Consider the following 18,469-nt stretch of genomic DNA (forward strand, 5'->3'; position numbering starts at 1 on the left):
TTGTTCTATTTCTTCGGTGCATGTTTTGGGGGGTGCCTGCGATCCGGAAAAGTCAGAGGGGGAGGGCGGTGTGGCGAATTTAGGTAAGAATGTTTCAGACGGTGAGGGCTCATGGTGGACGAAGAGGCCGTGGGACATGTTAATGGGATAGCGAGTTGTCAGAGAGAGAATTGAGGGAAAGATGTTGGTCTTTAAGAGATAGGTTGGCTGGCAGGTAGAATTGTGGAGATGGTATAGAGAGTGTGGGTAGTTGTCTGGATAATGCAGTGGTGTTTGGTGGGAGGTTGTACGAAGGTGGGATATTGATGGCAGTTGAGAGTGTAGGAGGTATTGTAATTTGTTGAGGGTGGAGTAGTCTGGGATACGGTGTTGAGTGTTAGGGGGATGAGGTGGAAGGAGTAGAGCATGAGGGGGGACAATTCTGATGGTACAGGATGTGAGTCAGGTGTAATGGGTCTGACAGTGGGAAAAAGGTGCTTACGAGGGCTAAGATCTTAATGTTCACTCAAAACAAGATTGTCACTCTGTTGAAGGTGGGTATGGCAAGATTACCAGGGAAGTCAAATGGAGAAGGACTTTTCAGTGACCGTGTGGTGGTGTGGACCTTATTTTGTAGATACATTAACCAAAGGCCAGTGTCATAGTGACCAGGAGGAGGCAGGTTTGAGATTACTTTGCACATGCAGTCGTAATGGTTTGCAAAATGGTTTGTCTCTTGGGGTTTTGTTAAATTATCAAGTCTAACACAGTAGTGATGGTGTTCTTCTATACACCACCACCACTTTAATTCCTAGCATGCAGGGACACACGCCAATAGGTCTGGCGTTTGATGCCCACGTTTGGCTTTAGCAATGTTTACAAATGTTTTTTATAAAGTGTACGGGGGTACTTTTGGTTCATAAATGCAAACTCTGCAAGAGCAGAGTGACGTCCCTCAGAGGGGTAAGCCAATGGCTGAAGCCAGATGAACCTGTTCCCCAAGCTAAATGCTGTGGTGTATGGAACAGAAATGTGAATTCCACTCTGGTAGACCGATGGATGAACATAGTTAGCTGAAAGCCCACCAGTAGGTTTACAGTATATATAATTTCATTCCATTAAAAAAACCTCAGAAACTGCAAATACCTTTTTATGAACAGCCAATTCTGCTGAATGCAAAATAGTATGTTAAACATTTGGCAATGCCTTAGCAAAACAGACATTTACAAATCTGAACTGAAAGTAGATGGAATATATGTTACTTACAATTGCAACTTCCACTGCTTTTTCTGTAGTATAGGATAAGTCACACAAAACTACTAGCAATCGGTCCCTTGAAACCGTTCTTGTAGCAGGTAAATATCTTATTTCAGAGCAGATATTTTCCACAGTCGTGCCCTGCAGATAACAAGATGTTATATGGCATTAGTAGGGAACCATTAACAGTTGCCACATATTTGCAAAATACAGGTCACAGAGTCAATAACAAAAAGAAAATATTTATGCCACTTGTCACAAAATGTGGTGTGTCACACAGGGTTGGTCGCCAAACAAGAAGGAACGCGAAAGAATAGAGAAAAAACAGAACAGAATGAAAGAATTGCAGATTGGTGATACGTCCATTCTTTAATCCCCAGCATTCCAAATTTTGTTAACAAATGAAAATCCCTTCCTTTTACGCCTTACGACATTTGAACCAACACTGCCTTTAAAAGTCACAAACTCTATGGCTAGGCTAGGCATCACAACTTGTGCTTTGCAGGTTTGTCCTTTGAAAATACCTTCTATACACCTTTCGTAATAAATCCTCAGCTGTGGCTGCTGCAGATGTCATTGGGGGGGGGGGGGGTGTGAGGGAAGGGGGAGAGGGACGGGAAACAAATAATAATAATATAAAAAAAAACAGACAAAAGAAAGAAAATAAAATCCGTTCTTGCCATCGCAGCCTCCTGCCGCCTCGCTCCTCTGGTGTTCCAGCATTCACTGGGACACCAGCACAGACTCCCCAGCAATCCTGGTTAAACTTAGCATGAGAGCAGCATCAGGATTAGTCTGAGTGGCTTGGTCTGCAGCTCAGACATCGCAGTTGAGCCTGTGCTGTTTCTTCAGCCCGGTGCATGTGTGTATGGCCAGCCAAACACACATGCACACTAGTGAACAGACCCCAATTTCCCCTCCCCTCTCCAAGGCCCAGCATCGTCCCTCCCTTCACATGCTGGCTGAGCCTGCAGCAGAAAAATAAAATGATAATGAAATACTGTTTTATTTTTCTGCTCCTGGCTCTTAGCCATTGCAGAGGAGCCACCCCTGTAAATCCTTCTCTCAATCAACATTAACCTGCTGATGCTCACAGTCTATAACTGGTCAGTTTGCTTAACTACTGCTCTGTACAAACATACTCCCTCTCTTCATGCCCACTTTAGCTGCAAACAGACTCGGACCAATTACAAGTTATTTCTCCAGGAACCAACAGACCTGTCAGAAAAATGTCTACTTTTCAGGTGGCCTGCAGCGTATCCAGTGCTTAGGTTGTAAATGAATGAGGGCCAGTGTCCAAAGCTCTGCTCAGAAGCCTGAAGAGGATGCAATTAAATGTCATAGCGCCAAAAAGCTAGGCTTCGTAGTCTTCAATCCATCTCATGCCTCTTTTATCGACTACCAGACACTCCCTGTTCCTTTACTGCACTCTTGTAGGGTCTCAGTCTTCCTCATCATTAGTCTTTCTGATTAGTTTGTTTTTCCCTCTCTTGCTGTTGTTCAAAGGCCAATGCAGACAAATAAGTGCTGGGTCCTAAGAATGAGTGGCGGCAACCAACGGCTTAAATTAAGCCCTAAGCGTAACTCTAGGCAGATGGTGCTTTTTTTCTAAACAGAACACTCCCCCTTCAAATGAGTATATTTGAAGAGCTTTGGCTTTACCAAACCAACCTTCAGCAATGAATTGTTTGTTGCGGCGGTGTACTATAGACGTATTACATGTAAACTCAAGACGTACTATTCTAAGATGCAATTAGTGTATTAACCACTCCTATGTAACCTGTTCTCAAACAATGATATGCTATTTCACCACCTTATGTCTTAGTTACCTGCGAAGGAAGGGGTTCACTAAATGCGTTTCCATATGCAAACAGTGGTAGAATATGCCGGTATTAAAGCAGAATAAAGTTAATATGGTTAAATGTAATCAAGTCTAAAACTGAGTTTTTCAATATCTGCAGAAGAAAAGCAGTGAAGGTTCGGTAGTTCTGTGCATTTGAGAATGTGATTTTCAGGAAAAAATTCTGGAAGATATGGATGCTTTAGAAAGATCTAGCTGCTTTAGAAAAGACTTTGACATCTCTGGTTTCCAGTACAAGTCTGCTTTTGCTTCTGGGCCATCTTTGTCTGCATGATAAATTTTGGAGACTGACATCGTATTATTGTGTTGAGGTCCAAGCTTTATAGGTGAAGTAGCCCTGTCTGACCTTTATTCTTGCCTCAATATGTAACCCATACACTTTGTAGAGACTAGGTGTAAAGTGGTCAAATGTCTTAATTAATGACAAGAGTCCAGCAGTGGAATGGAGGCTAGCTTTAAGTAGGCTGGGAAGAGGAGGCAGGCAGACCTGTAAGAACTTCCTTGTAAATTGCAAACGTGATGTTACGAGGGAGTGAGCTACTGTCTTTCAGTCAGTTGGTGACATAGTGTTGTAATTATTAGAAGGTGGAAAGTGTAGATGGAAAATGGTTGCTTTAGTGACTTTATTATTCTGCTGAATCATTGACAGAAGAATTACGTGTTAATCCTAGTGATGTCACTGTGGATGACAGAGATAATCAGAATCAGGAATCCCTTCTTTGAGTTTGATAACTTATTGTGTATTAAGGAGTTTTGAAATAGAGTTGGGGCCCATGCACACACTGAAGGGTAAGGACTTCTATAACATAGCAGAGTAAGATGAGCCGTTGGGAGATATACATAGAAAAAAGTGAATGCCATGATAGAATCTTGATGGGGACCACAGAGGACTCTCAGATATGGAATCAATCAATCAATCAATCATTGAATTTGTAAATCGCTCTACGTACCCGCGAGGGTTTCAAGGCGCTGGACGGGGGGGGGAGGAGGGGGGAGGGGTTTGAGCTGATGTTACTGATGTTACTGATCGAAGCCCCATGTCTTCTGAAGGTGAGTAGGTCTTGAGTCTGTCGCAGGTTGGTAGGGAGCGTGTTCCAGGTTTTGGCGGCAAGGTATGAGAAGGATCTGCCGCCAGAGGTTTTTCATTGGATGCGGGGGATGAGGGCGAGGTTTGCGGAGCGGAGCTGACGGGTGGGGGTGTAGAAGCTGAGCCTGTTGTTCAGGTAGGTTGGTCCGGTGTTGTGGAGTGCTTTGTGAGCGTGGGTAAGAAGCTTGAAAGTGATCCTCTTGTCCACGGGGAGCCAGTGAAGGTTTCTCAGGTGGTGGGAGATGTGGCTGCGGCGGGGTATGTCGAGAATCAGCCGGGCGGAGGCGTTTTGGATGCGTGGGAGGCATAGTAGGTCTTTTGCTGGGATGCTGTGTAGAGTGCGTTGCCGTAGTCTAGCCTGCTGCTGACGAGGGCCTGTGTCACCGTTCTTTTTGTTTCTGTCGGGATCCACTTGAAGATCCTACGGAGCATGCAGAGTGTGTTGTAGCAGGAGGAGGAGACTGCGTTGACCTGTTTAGACATGGTGAGGGAGGAGTCGAGGAAGAAGCCCAGGTTGCGCGTGCGTGGCTGGTTGGTGCCAGTGGGGTTCCAAGTGTGGTAGGCCACCAGGTGCCATCCCAGGCGGAGGGGGTGGGTCCTAGGATGAGGACCTCAGTCTTGTCCGAATTGAGTTTAAGATGGCTGCTTTTCATCCATTTGGTAATGGATTCCATTCCCTTGTGGAGGTTGTTTTTGGCTGTGCGTGGGTCTTTGGTGAGCGAGAGGATGAGCTGGGGGTCGTCGGCGTAGGTGAGAATGTTGAGGTTGTGTTGTTGGGCTACTTGTGCTAGGGGGCCATGTAGATGTTGAGCAGCGTCGGGCTGAGGGATGAGCCTTGGGGGACGCCGCAGATGATGTCGATGGCTTTGGAGCGGAAGGGGGGGAGGCGGACTCTCTGGGTTCTGCCGGAGAGGAATGAGATGATCCAGTCGAGGGCTTTTCCTTGGATTCCGGTTTCGTGGAGGCGTGTTTTTAGGGTGCAGTGGCAGACTGTGCCGAAGGCGGCAGATAGGTCCAGGAGGATGAGGTCTGATGTTTTGCCGTTGTCCATTTGACGTCTGATGTTGTCTGTGGCGGCGAGAAGGGCGGTCTCAGTGCTGTGGTTTCGCCTGAAGCCGGATTGGGAGGGAGCCAGGATGTTGTTGTCTTCGAGGTGGCTGGTTAGTTGTGTGTTGACTATATTTTCAATCACCTTCGCGGGGAAGGGGAGTTGGGAGATCGGTCGGAAGTTCTTGAGGTCGTTGGGATCTGCTTTGGGCTTCTTGAGGAGGGCGCCGATTTCGGCGTGCTTCCAACTTTCCGGAAACGTTGCTGTTTCAAAGGTGATGTTGATGGCCTTCCGTAGTTGGGGGGGGGGGGGGGGGGAGGGGGGGGCCGATGGTGGAGTCGGCCTTGTTGTATACGTGGTGGGGGCTGGAGTCTGACGGAGATCCTGAATGGATGGAGTTCATGATCTTGCGTGTCCGTGTCGTTGACGTTGGTCCAGGAGGTCAGGCGGTTTGCACAGGTGGAGCTTTCGGGGGTGGGGTCTGGCGTGGGAGTGCCATTGAAGCCGTCGTGGATGTCGGTGATCTTTCGGTGGAAGAAGGTGGACAGTGCGTTGCAGAGTTCTTGGGATGGAGGGATGTCGTTGACGTTGTCCTATCTCTCCAGTTGGGATTGGTTTGACATAAGAGAGAAGACCTAGTTTAACAGTTCATCAAAAGCCCAAGCAGTGTCTGAGTGCAGAGAGTAACCATCAGTGATCGCTGCTGTGAAATCAAGTAGCATTACTAGACATATGTTTCTCCATCTAGTATCCAATTAAAATTGTCTATGTTCTTCAGAGTGTCCGTCTTAATGATGCAGACAGGGCAGAAGCCAGATTAATGGTTAGAAAGATGTTCAGAGTTGATGTAGAATGTCGTGTGTAGAAATACATTTCCCAGTGGCTTTGCACAGAAAAGAGAGACTGGATATAAATATATAGTTGGACAGTAAGTTGAGATTCAAGAGTTGGTTTCTATAGATTCTGGATGTTCTTCCTGTGTTAGAAAACCCATCAAACACCCCAACTGGTATTATGAAGAACTGGTAGAGAGGCTTTTGTTATCATGTGGAGTAAAGTACATATCGACTGCAAAACCTTCTGACCTGTACAGCCAGAGGTGCTCTAAGACTTGCTTAAAGAAAGTATATGCTTGATATGGTACCACCTCTTTTTCTCATGTAGCAAAAACATATGTAGCTGGATTCTTCTTCGGAATGTTGGCTAAAAACATACCAATGCAGGACACAATGCTAGGCGTTTGTGATTGACACAATGGTTCCATGGATTATTCTATTAATGATGGGGAAGAATTTTTCTGATCAGCGTGCCTTAAGCACTGCAATGGACTGCACACTGTGTGATAAAAATGAACATGGACTAGAATTGTTTCACTGACCGGCCCAGTCATGAAACTTTACTAGAATGTTTAACAGGTGTTGTAGGTCAGCATACAGGCAAGGCCACAGTATAAAAGGTTGAGATCAAAGTTGGGGTGAATACATTGTGTTTGCGCCCTTAATAAAGGACCTGACTTCAGTACACTCACAGGCAAAAGAATGGGATTCAATACTGTCAATAATCATTCAAGTCTACAAAATGATGTTGTGAAATGTGTATGGGGTCAAACTGACAGTTTTCACCTTCCCCAAAGCAGGTAATACATCTTTAATGGGCCTAAGATTGGGTGAATAATTTCAGTCCTCGTTATATAGTAAGGTACCTTGTATAAAAGCCTGGACTGGTCATCACAGAAGAGAAACATCTTTTGTGGAACCCAAGAGCACCCATTTAACACTCCAGCAAAAGGATTTGGAGTATTAATGTGATGGAGATGAAAAAGAGGAACCACACATTTTGGGTATTTTCTCTCAACTGCATCAAGTGAAAAAATACTCCCACTTCCACCGGATAACACAAGCTCTTATGGGATAAAGCAGTCAATTATCTTCAAAATAGTTCAGACGTTGTTAGAGGGGAAAAAAGCAAGCGGTTCTCCTGGACTAAAGCATGAGTACTTTTAGTACTGTCTAAGCAAAACCATGGTTTTAGTTTGGTAGAAATGTTTTGCTGAAGTTAAGTAAAGTGTCTTTTACATCACTGTTTTGGTGCATAATTGTCAACGATATTCATACAGTGAAGAAAAGCATAGACATTTAGAATAAAAACAATTATGCAGCTCTAAATCCTGAGCCTATTGTGTAGAGAGTGTGTCTTTAAACAGGCCAGCGTACTAACAGCAACTTCCAAAATCATGCCTCTTAACCGAGATCTTGGTTCCAAACAAAAGTCAGTTTCTCATAACAAGATGTTTTTCACCCTGGAAGGGGGATCATAATCAGCAGCTTCAGGCAGGCAGCATTCAGTGAATAACTGAAGGTTTCTTGATCCGGCACAGTGCTTATTTACTTTTCGTAAGGTGCTACTAACAGCTTGTAACAAATGTAACAAATGCAGTGTTTTGTAACGTGTTACATGGAGACTAAGCTGCCACAGTAGCAATGACCAAGAGTGGAGTTGTTCCGGACCTACCATTAAAGTGATGTTGATGACATTCAAAGCACGCCCGAGCATGAAACACATTCAGATGAAATACAAGCTTTAAATATGGAAAGAAAGGAAAAAGGACATGGATCTACGTTAAAAATAGATTTCTCAACTCTTCACACAAGTTTTATCAGCCACTTTGCAACAAACCGTTTTTACTCCTGGATAAGAAATAATAAAAACTCTTTGCTGTACAAATAGAACGCCAAACAAACGTATATGAGCTGCAGATGTTCTGAAATGTGGTTAATAATTAAACACAATAAGGTATTATTATAGGATCATGGTTTCAATTGTAATTAGGTTGAGAGTAGTCTCACCTGGGGGACTTTGTCTTTATTAAAAATTAATGTAATTCTGGCGCAGTTGTTGTCCAGGAATCCAGAATTGGGTTGACACTTGATACTTTCTGGTAGAATGTCCGGAGCACTGCATTCACCCCAATTGAGGCAAGGTGGTTGAAAACATTTTACGTTAGGTTTTACTTGACAGTCTTGTCCTGCTGGACACTGGAGAGATTCCAGTTCATGCTGGCTTTCTAACAAACAAGGCTTCCTGCCGCACCACATCTAAAAGTATCAAAAAAAGCAATACAATGTGATTATCATTGCTCAGTGACAATAATCTGCTTTTCTATTAGCGTGTTTCCCTGCTCCTGCATACCATGAGTGTAAGCAAGTGACCTATTAGCTGGGGTGGATAGTAGTCCACCACAAGTAATTAAGTAATTGACCTGTTAGGTCGATGGAAAGACTTCAGCAATTTAAATCTGGACTCAACCGCTGGGAGTTATGGCACAAAGCAGACAGATTTAACGGACAGAAAATGTGCAAACAATGGAGAAGTAACAAACTAGCTAGAAGTCGAACACACAACACAAGTCCCACTCCAATTTATGGAAACTGAGTAAAAATTAATATAGAAAACCAGAGATATCAATTGCTAAAAAATTAAGACAAAAAAGCACCTAGAAAAAGTAAAGCATCAATCAGTCATTGTTCCTGGGTCTCTGGGTACTAGATGCGATTTCAGGCTAACCGTGATGGAACATGGTTGGATGTGCCAAGCAGGTTCATCCTGGTCAAAGCTTTTAACCTCCGACTAAGTCTCTGGAATGGAAGTCAAAATTCTTCAGTAGTGCAATTTTACAGTGGGTATCAGAGGAAGTTCTCTTGAAGCCAGATAGCTGCTGGATGAGGACCTGCTGAAGAAACTGATTGGGCAGAAAAAGCTCAGCACAGGAAAAGTTCAAATTTCACGTGCTGGTAGACCTCTCGTCAGCCACATAACTTTTCACACTTTTCAATGGTCAAGCTTTCCAATTTCAGCTTCTGTTTTTTAAACTTGTACTTTTCCTGTGGGGCAAGACTGCAGGCTGATCCTGACCATTAGTTCCATGAGGCCAGACATCTTCTTGCCCAGGGCCTGCTAACATGGATTTGCTGCTGTGTAGCAGCTCCAAATGGGACAGATCTGTTTCTTTAGCCCAAATAAACTGTACCTTGGCTGGGTTGCCTCAGGCTGTTAGTCCTGGTCCTCCAGCGGCTGGAAATTAGACTATTTTTAAGTACCTCAGCTTTTCAGACTTTGTAGGAGAAGTCTAGTTTGACTTTGGAGGCGGGATTCACTCCAGCAGAGGCCACCAGCATGGCCCATTACAGGTCCAGTTGCAACTGGTCAGGTGGACATAGGAAAAATGCTTCTTTCTGCTTGATGTGACCCTGCAGCCACACAGGAGGTCATCCAGCTAACTTCTTTGTTCTTGGTACAAGTGGGAACAGGTCTCCTCCTGGGTCCCAGTTAGAATATGTATTCCTTCTTCTCTTCTTCCACAGGTCCAGATACTCTTCTCAGGAGCAGAGTGTGAAGAGCCAGCTTTGTAGGTTTCACTAACCAGTGGGTTGGGGAAGGGGGGGGGGGGGGGGGGGGGACTCCTGTACATCCCCTAGTCAATATGAAAAAAGTTCATTGAGAAAACTCTACCCACTTCTATACCACATCCTTTCTGCCTTACTGCAAACTATTCCAGAGTAAATAATCTAAGAGAAAACCAAGATGGCACAGGCCTTAACCCCTTGGATGGGAGCTTGTGTGCCAGGAAGGTATGTTTAGGGGAATGAACAGTCCCCTCTTAAGCTACACCAAATTGGTTCTAGGTCCAACTCTCCCACCACCAGGTTATAGAGAACCGGATAATGATGGGACAAAGAGAGATTAAAGAAATACGGAGTTGCACTCAGACAAAGCTGAATGTCAATCAAAACAGCAATCTTTGAGGTGAAGTAGGTGGTGAAGTCTGTGGAGTGACTGAACTGAATAACAGTTAAATAATGACACTCGTTGGATAAAGAGAAGGCTATGGCTTGGCATGCATTACTTACAATAAGAGGCATATTAATGATATTAGAAATGCACAGAGGTAATGCAACAGTGGAAAAACACAAAAAACAAAGGTAGGAACATCTAACTCAAAGCACTGACATACATCTTTGTATGAGTTAACAAATTAGAAAGGGACGTGGAAATTGAATACGTCTACCATACAAATGACAGATAAATTAGTTTCTGACATAAGTGCAACACAAACGTTTGTCTTGATTCTTTGTGAGCAAGTCAGTTGTGGAAAATGGATGAGTGCCTAATACAATCAGTTATAAAAAGATGTTACTTTCCATGAAACACTTCTGAAATCATCAAAATCATTTTACTGAAGATTATCTTGGTAAGCATTTTACCATCAGAATTTAGCAAAGCTACAGGGCAACAGGAAGAGTACTATAGTACAAGTTACTTACCTTCGGTAATGATATTTCAGCAGAGACATGGTCTAGTTGCAGGTTTTTTACCTTGGATTTTCTCTCAGGCGTCAGACTGGTGCCGGAGAATATTTCTTTGAGCAATACCGCTGTGTGCTGTCAGGTGGCATCAGTTGACTCCGCGAGCTTCGTTGTTGCCGTGAGGACACCGCGGTCATATATAGACGCCACCCTGGCATGCTGACGTCAGTTTCTTTTCACGACTTTCCACGCCAGTAGAGCGGAGCTACGAAGAACACTGAGAATGGTGCAGCAAAACTAGGGCCCTTAAAGGGAAGTTCCTATCCCTAGAAATCAGTTCACAGAGAGGGGAGGATGGGCGGGTCAGTAAGGAATCTGCAACTAGAATGTGTTTCTACCAGATATACCATTACCGGAGGTAAGTAACTTGTACATCTGATAGAGACCTCTAGCTACAGACTCCTTACCTTAGAATATATTCCCGAGCAATACCATCCCCGTGGTGGGCTGAGAAATAAGATCACACCAAAAAGTCCCACAGGACCGAACGGCCAAAGTAGCTATCTCTGCAGGCCTGACTGTCCAGGCAGTATGGTGAACGTGTGCAGGGATGCCCACGTCACCACCTGGCAGATATCCAGGACTGGAACTCCACGTTCTAACGCCGTGGTAGCAGCAGTTGCTCTGGTAGAATAAGCATGCAAACCTTCAGGGGATTGCTTTTTCGCCAAAGCATAGCACATTTTGATGCAGAGGACTACCCATCACGAGATGGTCCTCTTCTGCACCGTCCTTTCTTTCTTTGCAAACACATAACCCACAAAGAGTTGATCGTCCACCTGGAAATCTTTGGTACGATTTAGGTATAACGCCAATGCTCTTTTTGGATCCAGCCAGTGGATTCTCTCCTCCTCATGACTGGGATGTAGGGGTGTGTAAAAAGTAGGCAAGGTGATTGATTTCATGTAGGCCAAAGGTGTCACCAATTTGGGAAGGAAGGAAGCCCTGGTATGAAGCACCACCGTGTTAGGATGGACAGATAGAAATGCTGGCTTCTAAGAGAGAGCATGGAGCTCACTCACTCTGAGAACAGAAGTGATGGCAATCACAATAGCAGTTTTAAGAGTCAAGAGCCGCAGGGGACAGTTGTGGAGTGGCTACAAAAAGGAGCACACATGGGATATGCGAGAACCAAGTTCAAATCCCACTGGGGCATTATGAATGGGATAGGGAGGAAACATATGGGTGATTCCTATAAGAATCCTCCCAACAATGGGAGATTTGAACTGAGAAGGTTGGTCTGGCAGTCTTAAAAAAGCAGAGATGGCAGACAAAATCCTTGAGGGTGCTCAGAGCAGAGCCCTGCTGGGCAATAGAAAGAATAAAGAGGAGAACCTCCAAGAGAGGTGCAGAAAGGGGATCAACAGACTTGTTGATACACCATGCCACAAATTTGTTTCACTGACAGGCGTATACCATTTTAGTGGTGGGATGCCTGCCTGCCAAGATAACAGCACAGAATTCAGGCAAAAAGGTTGAAAGCCATCAACTGCTGCCGCTCAATCTACACACAAGGAGGCAGAGACTGGCCAAGTTTGGGAGAATGACTGCTGCGACAGAAAATTCTCCTGAAGGGGCAGTCTTATCAGAGGATAGATGGCCATGCTCCATAGCTCAGGATACTAGACTCTTCGTGCCAGTCCAGAGCCACCAGGATTACTTGGGCCCAGTCGTGCCTGATCTTCAGAACGCTGGGCAGAAGTGGTATTGGCAGGAAGGCATACAGGGGGCCTGAGTTGCAGCCTTGGAAACTCCAATGCGCAAAACAGCTGACACTGCGTTTTCTCTGTGGAGGTGAACAGATTAAACCAAGACTCTCTCCACTGCTGAAAGAGACCTTGCGCCAACTCCGGAAAGAGATGCCATTCGTGATCGACTATGCGGCTGAGTTCGTCTGCTCTGGCGTTCAGAGAGCCCGCCAGATGTTGAACCACCAATTTAATTCCCTGGTGTTCCAGCCATGTCAAGAGGCAAAGAGCCTCTTGACAAAGGGTCCAAGATCCCACCCCACCCTGCTTGTTGCAGTACCACATGGAGGTGTTGTCTTCGGTGAACAGCTGCACCACTTTCCCTTTGAGAGGGAATGAATGCTTTTAATGCAAGTTGGATCGCCCGGAGCTCCAAAAGGTTGATGTGGAGCCTGGACTCCACCGGAGACCAGAGGCCTCTGATCTCCGTCTCTCCCATGAGGCCACCCCATTCCAAGAGTGACGCATCTGGTCTGGGAAAGGGAGAAGGATCTGCTGTTGACCGAATCTGGATTTGGTAGCCACCATTGCAGATCTAGTGCAGTCCCCTTCAAGATATGGACCATGTTGGAGAGATTCCCCTGATGCTGCGCCCACTGGAACTTCAGGTCCCACTGCAGAGCCCGCATATGCCATGTTGGACCAGCAAGAGGCCAAGAGGCCAAGCAGCCTCAGTCATTCACAATGAAATCCAAGATAGAGGCTGAAACATCGGGATCATAGCCTGAATACCCTGGACTCGCTTTTTGGGAGGATAAGCCTGAAACTGCACTGTGTCCAGGACAGCTCAGATGAAAAGGAGCATCTGAGAGGGAGTCAGCTGTGACTTTGGACGTTTATAATGAACTCCAGTGAATGCAGGAGGTTTGCCATAGTCTGGAGGAGATAGATGACTCTCTGGGGCGTGTCTGCCTTCAACAGGCAGTCATCGAGGTAGGGGAAGACTGAAACCCCTAACCTGCACAGATGAGCTGCAACCACCGCCATCACTTTCAAGAACACCAGAGGGGCGCTGAAGTTGAAGGGGAGCACGGTGAACTGAAAGTGCTTGTGACCTACCACGAATCGCAAGTAACGTCTGTGGGCCAGCAGGACAGGAATGTGGAAATAGGCGTCCTGCAAGTCCAATGCTACCATCCAGTCTCCAGGGTACAGGGCAGAAAGATCCTGAGCTAGAGTTAGCATTTTCAACTTCTTCTTGAAGAAGAGATTGAGAGACTGGAGAGCTGAGACAGGGTGAAGGCCCTTGTCTTTTTGGGCACCAGAAAGCAGAGGGGATAACAACCACAACCTACTTCTGGTGCAGGGACCCTCTCTATGCCAAGAGAGCCTTGACCTCCTCATGAAGAAGTTCCAAATAATACTCCGAAAGATGACTGAATGATGGTGGCATGACCTCAGGGGAAGTCTCGAAGGGGAGGGAATAGCCCCTTCGGACAATTTGTAACACCCACCTGTCCGTGGTGATGGATTCCCAGTGGGGCAAGTAATGGCCGATCCTGCCGTCAACTGGTCCTGGATGTTCCAATGGACTAGGAAGGCTTGGAGGCATGGGAGGGGGTGGGACAGGACTGGGTTGTCCAGCTAGATTCCTGATCCACGAGCATGTGGGATCCACCGCCCGCGGCTGCGCTGAGGCTGTAAAGCATGTGAGGGTCGGTGGCTGTGTGGAAAGGAACGTGGTGGGGTGCCCCTTCTGTAGCTACAAAAGGGGTGAAAAGCTGACTGCGGGGCGAGGAATAGCTATGAGGCCAAGGGGCCAACCCATAGCCCGGGAATCCTCAAAGCGCTTGAGTGCTGAGTCAGTTTTGTCCCCGAAGAGACGGGTGCCATCAAAGGCATGCCCATTAAAGATTGCCGGGCATCGTCTGAAAAGCCAGACATCCTCAACCAGGTGTGGTGCCTCAAGGCCACTGTTGATGCAACTGATCTACCTAGTGAGTGGGTCGTGTCAAGTCCACAACGAATCATGAAATTTGCTGCATCTCTCCTGTCTGTAATGGCTTGGGAGAGAAACGTCCGGGCAGCCTCCGGGACTCGAGGCAGCACTTGCGAGACCGTATCCTAGAGCGTAAGGGTGTATTGTTCCTAATGGTAGGCGGTGTTCACCGACCGCAGCACTAGATTGGCGGAAGAAAACATTTTCTTACCAAAGTTATCCAGTTTTTTGGAATTCCCTATCCGGGGGAGTGGTAGGGAATGTGCCAGATGATGAAGAAGCCTGGATCACAAGGTTCTCAGGCGTAGGATGTTGGGTCAGAAATTTTGGGTTGGTCGGCGTAGACCGAAGGCGAGGGCAACTGTCCTATTCACAGGAGACCCTGTGCTGGGTTTGGACCAGGTACCCAGTAGGACAGATGTAAGGGCTTTGTTAAAGCACCTCCGTCAGAAGCTTAGTTCTGACCTACACAGAAGGAAGCTCGATGTCCAAAACCTGAAGCTCCCTCCTCCGTAGCCACAGTAGGGGGGGGGGGTGGGGGGGGGGGGGGGGGGGGGGAGTGAAAGCAAGCAGCATCAGGAGAGGTATCTAGCCCGCTGACGTCACCCAAATCGTGATCCCAGTCCATGTCAGGGTCAAGCTGGTATTCTAAAGGGTCCAGTGACCCCTCTACACTATCCCCATATCCATACCCATAGAAAGAAGGGTCTAGATCTGCCCTGGGCCCAAGCGAGCCCACAGAAGCCAGAAACTAAGTCGAGCAACGTCGTTCAGGCTCATTTGGGATAAGTATAGGAACAGCGCCGATTGTGGGCCCAACCAATGTCGGGAGGGTCAACGCCTGTCCTGTCTGTGACTGGCGGCGGGATGGATCCAGAAATTGATCTGGAGGTGGCCCCCCCCCGGAGCCGAGGCCAAAGCCCCCGACGTGGAACCCGAGGGAGCCCTCACCGACTCTCCTGGGCCCGAAGGGTGGGTCTGTCTGCCCAAAGATTAGGCGCATGGCCTCACAAAGATTCTTCAAGCTGGGCATGGGTGGCACCCGCTCCTGGAAAATTGGGGAGGCACGGAGTCGACCCAGACGCAGGCTCCGAAGGTGGAAGCCCAGAGCATCAACACTCTTCCGCATTGCGTCTTCCAAGCGACGCCGTGAAGTCAAAGAATGTGTGGCCTTCTTCAACTTCTTGTGACCAGATCGTCCCGATGGTTTGGACAAAGAGGAGTGGTGATGGCTCGTCGACCGGTCTCCTGACCTTCCTCTCGAACGAGACCGGCAGTGACGTGGAATCAAGTGCCGGGCCACCATAAGCTTCAGTGACAGTTCCCTCAAAGCCTTCGGGTTCAAGGCCGACACTTGGAGCACGACTTCGGGTCGTGGTCACACTCCAGACAACAAAGGCAGACGATAAGCGGATCGGTCACTGACAATTTGGTGATAGGAGTTGCACGTTTAGAACCGGTCTTCCAAGACATCCCTCGACGCACCCAAAACTCGTCAGCAAAATTTCGACAAAAGTGTTGCAGTTAGTCAAAAAATGACCTATGGGTAGCTCTTCTCCGGATCTTCGCGTATGCTGGTGCAGAAAGAAAAGAATTGACTTCAGCGTGCCAGGGTACGCCTATATACAACCGCGGCATTATCAAGGCGACCACGACGCAGGCAGTCGACCGACGCCACCGGTCGGTGCGCAGGGGTACTGTTCGAAGAAAAAAAAATCTCCTGATCCAGTCTGACGCCTGGGGCAAATTTTAAGGTGAGGAATCTGCAACTAGAAGTCTCTATCAGATGTATATATATTTTCACCATGACAAGAAGGACTTTGGCTACAAAAAAGTGACTTCAACACAAATTCCTTCACTCGAGTAATGTATTTTGACTCCTGTCAAACCTTCCGTCTAAATACTGGATATCCACAGTGCTGGTGACCTTTTCCAGAGATTGCCAGGGAGACACAAACAGCACTAAAAGGAAACAACTGGGAGGTACCTAATAACAGATTTCAATTGCAAATGTCCACAATGCAATTGTGGCATCAAGGGTTGGAGTTCTATTCCAAAACTTTGTATGTGGCATCAAGGGTTGGAGTTCTATTTATTATATAAACTTTGTATTCTTACTATCTGTTGTTTTTGTTAATTAAACAATTTGCCAAAATTTCAATATTACAGCAACACATGCTTAGGAATAGTGACACCATTTATCAAGGCTCAATGTGTCCTAATTGATGGAGATGAAGCCAAGTAATATTTTTAGGTCGACTCTACCTCAAATTATGGGGAAGCATTTTTTACTTTAGATTGTTTTGTTTATTTGGGGCTTTGGAAATAAAACCTCAAAGAGGCTGTCACTCACAAATGCAATTTACAGGCAATTGCTTGATAAAGTGTTTTTAATACTTCAAGGTAAATATGCAAGATATGGCTACTACATTGATTTCTGGGAATACTTTTTTGAGGGGCAAAGCATCTGTGTACAAGGGTCAATGTTATTATAATTCAAAATGTATATTTTTAAAATTATAACCCTGAGCGGAAACATGACCCGCATATAGCTTTGAAAACTGAAGTACATAGGTCCTAAGCAACAGTACTGGTGTTCAATGTGTTCTTTGTATTGATTACATATTGCTATATATAAAAAAATGGTTCCTGCATGGCCTCCGCCATTCATGAGTTCTGCTATTTGCATGGGTGTACGTGAAATTTACAAAAAAGTGGAGCCAAATTCTGGAATGGAATCACATTTGTTGCCAGCTAAAAGTCGACAATACATAGTCATTTTCCCATTTATTTTCAGTACTTTGCAAAATATAATGTGCCAGATGTTCCATACGCTTAATTTAAAACTTCTCACTTCATAAAATCTTATTTTTCCAATTACGTAGCTTGATATTTTATAAGGTAATTAATTGGCTTACTAAGTGGTACTAATTAGCTAGAGATGGTAATGCTCCTTTATGCACCACTTCCACTGTGTTTGGTATACACTGTACTTGTCCTTATTGAACCGAGACTCTTCTCAAACCATCAACTTGTGTGCTTCCTACAGTGTATGAATCCAAAAACTCCATGCAGTAAATGACATGGATGTTTGAAAGTCAGACCCTGCAGCACAAATGTTTCTTTTGCCTGCCAATGAACGAATGCTCCTGAAGAATAGAGTTTAATCTCTCATGTCCCTCTATATCAATGACACTGGTCTGCCAGACTTTCCTTGAAAATATGCATGTTATGGCCAGTGGAGGAGCCATGAAAACACATAAGGCAATCAGTTAGTTAATGGAAAATGTTTTCATGTGGTCTTGCTTCATTTTTGTCCAAGACAACAGCAGACTGTCCTGTGAAGCTCGGTTGTTTTTCAGCTGGAGAGTGTCCTAGAACTCATTCAAGAAATCAGCTTGAAGGTTCGGAGACAGACAGTGCATAATTTGTACAGAAAATCACCTTTTACTGTAGTTCTTGATCGATTAACGTCAAGCTTTACGCTTGAGTCCAAAAACTGGTTCCTACGGATGCCAGTGCATCCAAAAATTTGAAAAAACGAAATGATGGAGATGGTGCCTGACGAAGAGCTCATGCACTAGTCTTAGTGATAAGGGTAGACATTGAAGCCTTTCTTTTGAAAATGAGGGTGCCATTGGTGCATGGGAGTATTTGGTTCTACGAGGTAGTTTCTAATCATGATTTGGACAGATGAACCAGAGACAATCTCAGTCTTAGGCACACAAACAATACATCCTCCACAGACTAGTAATGTAGGCAACCTAACTTTGGTCTCCCACACTCATTAATGTCCAGATCACTAACACAAAATGTTTTGCCTGTATCAAAACACGTGATATTCTATAATGTTTATATAATAAGCATGTCACATATCTTTATTTTCATATTGACCAAGAACAGCATAGCATGTGATAATGAATACATATACAGGTTTGTAATAAATGAAACAAATTATTTTCCAAACGTGTATTGTGAAATGCATGCCAGTGGTCAAATATAGGGCTGAGAGAGCACTACAAACAAGTTGTAAAACGATATCATGCAATTATACACTGATTTCCTAATATGTTGCTGCAGTTATGACATACTGGACAAACATATTTTGCACATAACTAACTGTCCAGGTGCATTGAAGCATTAGAGTATTTCTAGAATTTGCTTTTTTTGCAAGACTGATGAGGAAA

The 18,469-nt window shown here is 45.5% G+C and overlaps 1 protein-coding gene across 2 annotated transcripts in view; it reads right to left on the minus strand.

The window, feature by feature from the left end:
• Window positions 1-18,469, minus strand: part of JAG2 (jagged canonical Notch ligand 2) — a 265,230-nt gene that overhangs the window by 14,447 nt on the left and 232,314 nt on the right. For both annotated transcript variants that reach the window (XM_069207327.1, XM_069207328.1), the window contains 2 exons: window positions 8,079-8,327; window positions 1,246-1,377 (listed from right to left, as the gene is read on the minus strand). In XM_069207327.1, the coding sequence (XP_069063428.1) occupies window positions 1,246-1,377; window positions 8,079-8,327 (381 nt within the window). The remainder of the gene's footprint in view (window positions 1-1,245; window positions 1,378-8,078; window positions 8,328-18,469) is intronic.

The sequence above is a fragment of the Pleurodeles waltl genome, chromosome 9 (assembly GCF_031143425.1).
Source record: "Pleurodeles waltl isolate 20211129_DDA chromosome 9, aPleWal1.hap1.20221129, whole genome shotgun sequence".
Classification (NCBI taxonomy): Eukaryota; Metazoa; Chordata; class Amphibia; order Caudata; family Salamandridae; genus Pleurodeles; species Pleurodeles waltl.